This window comes from Fulmarus glacialis, unplaced genomic scaffold (assembly GCF_000690835.1).
Source record: "Fulmarus glacialis isolate BGI_N327 unplaced genomic scaffold, ASM69083v1 Scaffold31338, whole genome shotgun sequence".
NCBI classification, from domain to species: domain Eukaryota; kingdom Metazoa; phylum Chordata; class Aves; order Procellariiformes; family Procellariidae; genus Fulmarus; species Fulmarus glacialis.
In genome coordinates this window covers 2,913-13,271 of record NW_009226821.1, presented here as the reverse complement: position 1 = coordinate 13,271, position 10,359 = coordinate 2,913, and the positions used below count along the sequence as shown (strand labels likewise).

At 37.8% G+C, this 10,359-nt stretch overlaps 1 protein-coding gene across 1 annotated transcript; it reads left to right on the top strand.

Annotated features, from left to right (window-relative positions):
* Positions 1 to 718: 718 nt before the first annotated feature.
* LOC104080523 (caspase activity and apoptosis inhibitor 1-like) lies at positions 719 to 9,808 on the top strand (the record flags this gene model as incomplete). The annotated part of the gene is made up of 4 exons (XM_009582941.1): positions 719 to 919; positions 2,409 to 2,493; positions 3,459 to 3,534; positions 9,735 to 9,808. Coding segments are annotated over 4 exons (436 nt in total), but the record flags the coding sequence as incomplete, so codon positions are not given.
* Positions 9,809 to 10,359: the final 551 nt, after the last annotated feature.

The window sequence follows — 10,359 nt, the reverse complement described above, 5'->3', positions numbered from 1 at the left end:
CGTGCGCGCCCGAGGGAGAGCGGCCTGTGTCTGCCTGCCCAGGGGTGAGAGGTGCGGGGCACGAGCTGAAGGCGCCCCCGGTCGCTGGCGGGTGGTCATGCTGGCAGGGTTGCCGGTCTGTTCTAGGAGGTGTCGGCGCGGCAGTGCTAAAGTTCACGTGACGCGCACTCCTCAGTGAATCGTGGGGCTGACAAAACGTATTTCTAGCTGTTTTTTTTTAACTGTAGAGGTCTTCCACTGGTGCATGGAAGTTGTATTTTCTGCTGCAAAGCCCGCTTTTAGTCTCAGAAGATTGTGCCACGCAGGGAATTGTATGCCAATTTCCTTCATAGCAGGGTGGCTGTAAATTATGAAATTAGTGATTTAATTGCGCAGCAAATCAGAGAGACGGACTTCCTCCGCCTTAAAGCATGCTTTCATGTATAAGCAGCGGCTAGGTATTTGCAGATAATATTTTCCAGTTAATTTAAAAGTACTTTTTGCCTCTTGAAGCTTTTAAAATTTCCCATAAGAATGGTTTCAGTAACCAAAAATGTAGCTTCTGTAATGCAGTTACCTTGAAAACTAAAACACTATTTGGAAGCTCAAAAGTCCATCTGGAGATGTATCTTGCAATTATGAAGGGAAAACTATTGCAAGCACAAATGAAGCTGTAACTTCCCTTCTTCTGTAGTTCACTAGAAAATGTGAAAATTGTACTTGCTCTCCTTGATTTTAGGAAGAAAAGTGCAATGTACCATCTGGAGAAAAAGTGGAAGAAGCTGAACAACCCAGTGATATAGAAGAAGGAGGATTAGATCTCAGTGTGTCACTCAAACCAGTCAGTTTCTACATCGCGGACAAAAAAGAAATGCTTCAACAGTGTTTCTGTGTCATAGGAGAGAAAAAACTACAGAAGATGCTGCCTGATATTTTAAAGGTACTGACATACACTTACCTTTATATACTTTTTACAAGCTTGAATGCTTGTGTAACAAAGCACATTTGTCTCTCAAGTCTAGTGGACTTCCAGCTTAAAAGCTGCCTGTATATTTCTTGAAGAAAGATTATATCAAGTCTCTGAAAGTGAGACTTTTTTAAGATTTGATACAGTTATTCCAGCTTACTGCTTTTTCCACTGCTCAGCCATTGCTGAACTGCAGGCTGCTTATTTTTATACTGTCTGTCTGTACTGGTTAGTTAAATGCAAAAGGAGTTTCATAATTGCATGGCGTAAATTCAGTAGTGTTGTTCACTAATAAATATGGTGATTTGTTAATAAAAGTTTGATTTCTGTTTGTGTCAGCTGAATTTCTTTGTATGGTATTAAATTGATGTCTGAGGTAAGGCAATAAAACTCCTTCTTGATAAACAGCTTCTGAAGTTGTAACTTCTGTGGACTTCAGTAGTAGTATCGCTAGTGTTTTACTGGCTTAGAACGTACGCTTTTTGAGTCTTGTGAACTGCAGGACTTGGTAATAATAAATTAGGCTAGCAGCCTGTACAGAAGAAGAGGCTGCAGGTGAAATGCCGTTTGTGTGATGTTTGTTAATAGTTTTAAAATTTTTGTCTTTAATTTTTATCTTTATGAGTTATATTATTAATATAAGCGAGGCAGGACTTCTTCATTTTAAGCACGTAGTGAATTGCATACAGTCTCGTTCATTTCTCTTCTCTGGGAGAAGAGGCCTGGTGCAGCTGGAGGCAAAGGCATTACTGAGTTTGAAAGGAAGTTGCCTGGTGCTGTAGAATGAAACTTACAGTAGGATCGTCAATGTTACAATATGCTCAGCACTTTCTAATTTTGGAATGTGAAAGTGGTATCATAGTTCATTTGAAAGTGTGAAATTATCACTTTATTTCACCAGGAGGACGCCAAGTAGTATGAAAGATGTGAAGGTAGCTGGAATACCCATAAAATCTGTGACAGCATGTGGTAGTATCAAGCATGAGAAATGGATCACAATTTACGTATTTCTTATGTTTTCTTTATTATGATACACAACTGTTGGTGTGTTGTCAATAGCGGCGTTAGCTGCAGTTCGTGAACTTGGATCCAACAGTTGGCTCTGGTCTTTGCAGGCTCAATAATGTAATCCACCCACTCCCAAGTGATGGGTGGCCCAGTATTTCTACTGCTCAGTGTTGCAGCTGCAGTGAAAACTCCAGGCCATAGGTTGAGTAACTGATAGTGTGTATTGCTTAATTTTTCAGAAAAAACCACACACATTATTTCTGGTAGTTGTCAAAACTGAAATGCCTACCTGGTATTCTTCAATAGTTGCATCAATGCAAGTCAGAATAGGGAATGGACTTGCAATCTGAGTTAGCTCTTCATTCAGTACAGTTGGAATACTACTTAGCGTTCATAATTACTCTGTCCTCAGAAATTTTCAATAGCTCGTGGTCTGTCTTATCTGTCTTCTTAGAACTGTTCCATGGACGAAATCAAAAGGCTTTGCTTGGAGCAGTTGGAGCTGCTATCTGAAAAAAAACTGTTGAAGATATTTGAAGGTATGAATGAAACTTTTAGGCACCACTGTACACCAGAGCATAGTCTGCCTCTAAACTGGATTTTCACTCTGTTTCTAGCTACTAATATATACACACACACACACACCCCCCAATAAGTATATATTAGTGTGTATATATATATATGTGTATGTATTAGTATTACGTATATACACATGCTACTAGTGTGTGTGTGTGTATATATATATATGCTGGTTTTGATCTTTTAAGCTTGAATGAAATCGTCCATTGATTTAGAAACTAATAGGGGCACATTCAGAAAAGAGTAGTATAAGCTTCTTTTCCTTAGTACCCAAACTAAGAACAAAGCTTTTGACTTGGTGGAAAAAACAAAACTAGGAGCGTAGAAGTATTGTTTGAAATCCATTATTTTAGGTAAACCGACATTAAGTTGCCTCCTGGTTCTCTGCAGGGGAAATCTGACATACCGCAATACCAGTTCAGTTGTATTAGCAATTGCACTAGCGTATTCGGTGTAGTTAAAGGATGCTTGGTGGATGCCTCTGCTCAGCTAAGACACACAGTTCATGTACTTTGATGAAGGATATGACATTCCAGCTTTTCAGCATCTTACTGAACTCCCACTTGATATTTAAGGACTCTAGAATTTATTTGTAAACATATTGCTGTCTTCTCAATTAAGTGGAACTCTTTGAATCTTGAATGCTGTGGAGTACCTTCTATTAATTCTACCTCCTGTGCTTTATTTTTAGTGCCTATAGTATTGCACTAGCAATAACTATTCTGGTTTTTTTGTAATACAGTGTAACTGAAATAAGGTTTTTGGTTTTGAGTAAGTCTAACTTTAGAACATCTGCTTTAAGTGGGGAAAAAAACCTCTTCTGCTGATTATTGCAGTAGAGTTAATTATTAAGAATAAGCCTAACTACATAGCATTATTTATATTACCTGCCTAAATTTTCATGTTTGAAACTCTGTATATCTAGGCAAGATTGGAGCTGATTCTGATACTGACGAGGAGGCAGATGGAGGAGACAAGGCTGGAGGTGAACCAGTCAGTCAGTGAGTAAAAGACAAAACACTTAAAAACTTAATTTAAGAATACTGAACAATTTTTCGTGAGAAATGATCAAACTTAGTAAACCTCTGAGACAATACAAGACAATACACCAGTGTTGGGCAGATTAAAGTACCTCTTAGTTGCTAGTTTGCTTAGTTCATCTAGACTTACTAAATAGGAACAAATGGATGGAAGAGGTAGTGATATTATCCAAATTTCACATTCTGGTCAGTATTTTTGATTTAACAAATCAAAATTTGTTCTGATCCTGTCTTTGATTCAGAACAACTTACGAAGTTATTGAATGAAATAATTTTCTTTGATCACATCTCACCATACATCGTACAAATACACTAGAAAATGGAGTGATACTAAGTTAAATGATGTTTCATCATGTTTCTCTCATGTGATACAGTTTTAATACCCCCGACACTATTTCTTCTAGGGTTCATTTGGAGCTGATTTGTGACTGTATCCCCCCTTTGCTATTTGTTGCCTATGTGATCTGTGAATGGTGTCAACACATCCATTCATGTGGACTAGTTTTCTTATTTTGGACATTGCCTTCTGCTGGCTATTTAAAAAAGCAAAATAAAAAGTCAAAACCTACAAAATACACTAAATATCAGGTCTCTTTATATAGAGGAGTCTCTGTTAGATGATGGATGTTTTGCCAGTGAACTTCTAAACAGAATGAGAAGACAAACTTCTGGGCTAAGGAAGCCATGAAAAATGCCCCAGGATTTTTATGCCTGTAGAAATTACATGATTTTTTTGAGGCCTAATTCACAAGCTCTTTACTATTGCAAAATACATGAAATGCTCTTCCTCTTAAAGAGGTATGGCAGGATTAGCGCTGCTAGATTTCAGGAAGGTAACTCCATGGCTGCAAGGTGTTTCAGAGCTACTATTGAGACATGTATTTATGACCCTCAGCTACAGTAGATTGAATAAAGTCTTGCTTATGTGCAAATAAAGTAGTGATTTGAGCTAAAACCTAAAAAGGGGAAGTTGTTATTGTCCGTTAATGAATAAAACAACAAAATAAGGAAAGCAAGCAGGATTTACCATTTTTCATCTAGTGGGTATCTGAAGACACTTAACCCATTTGCCCATGGCAAGTAGGAAAGTTTCAGGAAAACAACATCTGTAGGATCTAAATTGCAGTTTGGAAGTCTACTGTTGCTACACTGTACAGATAATGTTCCAGACATAAGCAGTGAGTAAACCAAAGTCCGTTGGTGTTGTCTACCTTTTCTCATAGCTGTGTTGAAATACAGCAGAATTAAAACTGACCAAGTTCTTTAACCATTGCTGCAGTTACCAAAAACTGACAAAGTTAGGTCACCTTATGTCGCTGATGAGAAAGATGTGAGCAGTAACTGACAGCAAAATCGAGAAGAAACTGTGTTTAAAAAAAAGTAAAAGAAACTAAGAGGTGTTCATCAAAGTTATAGGGCGGTTTGCTTCCTCTGACAAACAGAATGGTTGAGGTGCCCCTGGTTTTTGTATTTCTGTCTCCATCCTGATAGTTTGATATTTCAGACCCCTCCAAACTGGCCAGGCAAGATATGTTGGTGTAGGAATTGTGGCTTTTCTTCTCCTTTGAATGCAGTAGGTTAAAAAATAGTATGCTACACACAAGGGTGCTATCTCAGAACCTTGGCTTACAGATTCAGCTGTGTGCTAGCTTTAACAAAAAACAAAAAGGGAAAACTGTTTGGGTGATAGAGAAATAAAGGCATAGGAAGAAATAGGTGAAATGAGGAAAATTAAGGTTTTATATTAATTGTTAAGCCCAGTGATCAGTAAGTAGAACAATATTATGCTTTTACAACTGTAAAATGTCACAAGCCCTTTTTGCTAAATAGGTCTGATGTTTAGGCATTTAGGTTAACTTTTTTGCAACCTGTGTGTAAATAAATATAAATACAAGTTTGCAAAACTTCAGAAAACTGTGCTTCAGCCAGAACAGCAACAAGTCAGTCAGGGGGCAGGGAAGCTAAAGATGCAACAGTGAAGAAATAGTGAAAACTGCATTGCTGAGCTAAACTTTGGTTGTAATCATTAATATGTTTCTATTTATCATCTGAGTTTAAGTGGGTGAATTTGTTTGCCCTGGGAAGAGAAAAGACTTTTCAGAATGAAAAAGACAGTTTCTTTGTTTATGTTCTCACTGTTTGTTCTTCATAGTTTGTCTTCATTACTTATGGTTTTCTTGTAAATAACTACTTTTTTCTGCACTCTATTAATGATGCAACATTAAAGCTTTTTTGTTTTAAGTCTGACTTGTCTTAGTTGTTTTCATGGACATGTAAACGTGGGAAGGGAAAATGTGAATAGCAAGTCTGACTCTAGTCAAAAATTTGTTAACTGATTGGAAACATCAGTTTGTTTCTTTCAACCTTGTTCTTTAAAAAAAATTGAAAAATTTATACCTTCAGCAATATGCATATATCAATAGAAATCCAGAAAGCTTAAATCAATATATCTGAAGAGATTAAAAGTGTATCGAAATACACAGGCTTTCTTAGAAGGGTGTAGTTTGTACTGTGTCTTTTTTTTCCGAAAACATGCAAGTACTTACCTGTCTCTAAAGACCTGTTTCTTGTCTGTACCTTCTAAAAGTAGCAGGGGTTTAGAGACGTTTCTCCAGGTACAGGGAAGATTGCAAAATTCAGGTTTTTATCTGAAGCTTTTGGATAGTATTGCATCTGAAACTGTAAATTGAATCTTCCTTTTTCTGACACACATATCCTCATTCTGCCGCCAGAATGGAAGGCTTGAGGCTTTTCCTAAATTTCAGCTCTGTAAAAGCTTCAGATGCTTCCTTTAGCATGTAACACACTTGCTTTGTTATTGTGTCACCAGCTTCTTCTGAGTTAAACACTAGAAATCCTGGAATAAGCATGCAGAAGAACTGAAGAAGCAGGGCCTGTGTTTGCCAATAACTGGAAATTGCTGTTACAATAGATATGCTTCACTACTTGTGAGCTTTGCGTAGATTTTTAACTATGCAGTTCTCAGATTTTTGTTATTGTCTGCAATGGAATACTGTTAAACCAAGAGAATTGCTGTATCCCAAGCTTCCAACTAAATGACAGATACTTAATTGAAAGGAGTTAGCCAATTAATGTCCTGCAAAACCGAGTAGGCATTCTTCCCATCTCATTCAAAAGGTATTACCATGTTCTTGAGCTATTTTTTTCCTGTTCCCTGAATTGGCTCTTTAAATACCCTCCAACAGAAGAACTGAGAGTAAATTATTTGCTGTAGTAATAAAACATGTATTAAAAGAACAAGCATACTAAATTTCATTATAGTGATGATATGTTCACGTGCATAATGTGAGTAAATGATCTTTTGCTTTAAAAATCTAATGTACTTATTCACTATGTAAAAATCTGCAGTTTAATATTCGCTCTTTCAAGAATTTGTAGGCTTTTTACTGTTTTGCAGTCATAAGTGCACTTTTTGCTTGTTTTGTTTTAGAAGGGTTAGCAGTTTAGAGGCTTGCTGTATTTTAACATGTTTTGCTCCGGGGTACTGGGCTGTTCACAAGCATGCAATTGCCATCTGATATTTACTCCTCTAGGACAATTTGATTACCTTCACCACTTGGAATCACTGAAAGAATAGGCTACATGAGTCACTGAACAGGTACATTAACACTTGGCATCTGTTCATTGTCTTCCGTTCTTGTGGTGTCCTCAAACTTCACCTGTAATCAGACTGATGGACATTTCATAGCGCATTAAACTACTTGACTAGCATCTGTCATTTGGGATACTTTTCATGAGGAGCACTACTTCATGAGAATTTTTTTCCTTTTTTCCTTGCCGTTAATTATTTTAGTTCTCATTTGTCATGGAAAACTACCCTTGCAGCCAAAATTTGCAGGAAGCTTATAAGGACTTGGGACTTCTAGAAATATTTTTTAGACTTGGAACTGTAAAGGCAAATTTTAATTTAGGAAGGTACATCATCTTTATGTCAGAGTAGCAGAGGTACTCATCTCAAGCCTCACTCCAGAGATTTAGGTGAATGTTTCTTAATGACAATTAAAAGCCTTATAATGAAATTATCAGCATGACTGGATCTCATGTTGTCAGACTGTCTTCTAGTCCAGCACATTAAGATACTTTTTTCTGTCACAAAACTCTTCCTGCTGTTCTCCAACCCCAGTTATTGCTGATGCTTGGAATCCCAGCCACCAGTATTGCAGTGCTATTGTCTTAGTCCTTAGCTGTCCAGTCCTCTGACCAGTACCCCTTTTCCTAACCTGTGCTGCTGTCTTACCTCAATCTGCATAATCTGCTGGAGTTGTGGTACCAAATGACCTTCAAACCCAGATTTCTTTGGCAGCTATGCAGATTCCTGAAAGTAATAGGTTCTGTACAGAATCCACATGCGTGAGCCCATGTAAGCATTGCACTAGCATGGAGCATGCCAACATGAAAAGCTGGCATAGGGCAAACTTAAATTCACAGCATTTGTCACCAACAAACTTAATAGTTAGCTTCTTTCTGCTGAAAAGAACATACTGTGCAAATGTTGTTCTATTAAAAAAAGAAAAAAATGATGGGTTTATCTCTTGGAAGAGTGACTTTGAACTTAACTGTCATCCTGAGGGAGAAGTATCTTTAAAGACTGATAAAAAGAGGGAGCTCCAAATTACTGTGGTCATTTACTAGCATGGCATGAAAGAGGGTATTAAATTTGTATACTGTGCCTTAATTTTAGATTAGCATATCTTCTCCTCCTGTTGTTTGGAGACATAATGTTGTGTGCTACCCTTTCTTAAATCTATACCGCAGTATAGATAATGAGGAAAAAAATATTTTTTACTGACAAACAAATTAAACCAAGTTGGAAAGCAAAACTGAACTGTGAACTGAAATGCTTCTGCTTGGCCGCAAGATGGTGCAAAATGCCTGCCTGTTAAATTAAGTAGTGAAGCTTCACCAGCAGTACAGTCCAATCCAATCAATTCTGAAAGAGTAAAACGTGCTGTAAAAGTACTTTTGGGTTCTAAAACTTCTTTTGCAGACAGTAGGTAATCTTTAAAGGAATGTGGTTTTGTTGTAATCAGTGATACTGTCAAGGCAACAGGAGAAAACTTTACAGTAAAGTTTTGATGTGTGATTTTTCAGTTGGTAATTTCTTTTTATGTAGCTGTTAAAATGGGTGTGGGTAATTTCACAGCCAGTGTTTGAACCATAGAGGTCACTCTTGAGTTTTCTGTCAAAGGCGTGATTGTAAGTTCTCAGTGGAATTTGGAGTTGGAGCTCAGGATAATACAAGCGATCTGAAGTTTCTTGCCTGGATACTATTTGTGCAAGATCAGACTTTCCCAAATGACACATTGTCCAGTGCAGAGGTGACTACGCAGTTCAAAATGATGAAGCGTGTGTGGTGGGGAGGATAGGGTAGGGGCAGCCTAAGCAGCTTTTGCTCTTGGTGACGAGCAAGGTATATCACAACCTTATTTTGGTCAAGAGTTGAGGGACTAAGTATAACAAATCATTAGGAGTTGCTTTAAAAGAAAAAAAAAAAAAGTGGATCTTTCCAGATCTGTTGACCAGTAGCTGGTCCCAGATCCACTGCTCTCCCTGGTTGCTGGCATTTGGACATACAAGCCTGCAAGGTTTGCATGCCCACTCCAGTTGCCATTCAGTCCTCCTTGTGCACTCATGCATCTCTGGTAGCTGGTGCAGACCCGTGATTGTCCCCAGTAGCTGACACTCATTGTTGATTCTTGGGTATTTAGCAGAGCTATGGTCCCTCAATTTGCCCTCTTGCAGCCCTTTTTCAAAAGAAAACAGAAAGTAGTATTTGAATGCAACTGAAACTATAGTTTTTTCAAATCATTTATCTGTGTGACAATTTGTTCTGAGTTTTAGAGAAAAGCTCCTAATATTAGGGAGTGGCTACCAGTGAGGATTGTTATTCTGAAAGGCTAGGGTGTAGTGGGAATATTTGCTTTATCCTTGTGTATCGCTAGGTAAAGCAAAAAAAAAGCTCATTCTCAAGTGCTTAGCTTAGCACTCTGTGCGTTCCTTTTGCCTCTATTCATACTGTAGGTGTAGCTGGCCTATTGGCCTCCCACAACATAATTTCTTTAGTTAAAGAAACGTTTCTTAGAGAAGTTCTCTTAAATTGTAAAAGACGTAGATTAAAATGTCATCTTATTTGTGTCCAGACAGGACAACAGTATAGACTCTACTTCTTCTCTGAGAGAAGACAACAAGCTGGAAGGTCAGGAATCAAAACAAGGTATGTAATGGAGAAAGCTGAAATCTCGTTTTCTTGCTGTTGGGCAGTGACTAATTCCAGTTAACTGATAGCTCTCTTTTGAACAGCAGCTGCAATCACAGAGAATCATCTTCTTAGAAATCAGCTGATGTAGGGTTACAACCTCTCCCTTGGGCACAATTCCCGAAAAGGAAAGGGGAACATTGAGGAAGACATTGTAGGAACTTTGGCTTCTTAATTCGGTGAGATTGGAGAGTTTTTTGTGGCTAGAAGCAAATTGCAGCTCTTCAAAATGTGCTAGTTTAGCTTCTGGAAAATGACTGAAGCTCTTGCAAGGCTCATTTGGCTCTTCATATCTAGTTTTTCAGCTGAAGAGGAACTTCAGTCATTTCAATTTCTTGGTATATAGGTGATGGTTAATACTGCTGTTACCATTTGCTAAATTCTTTGTCGGTTTTACTTTCTGTTGAGGTGATCATAAGAGTCTACAGTATTCTTTTTGACATTCATAGAAATCCGTTATAATAATTGTTTGCCAAAGGACTGCTTGTAATTTAATAATTTTGTTTGGT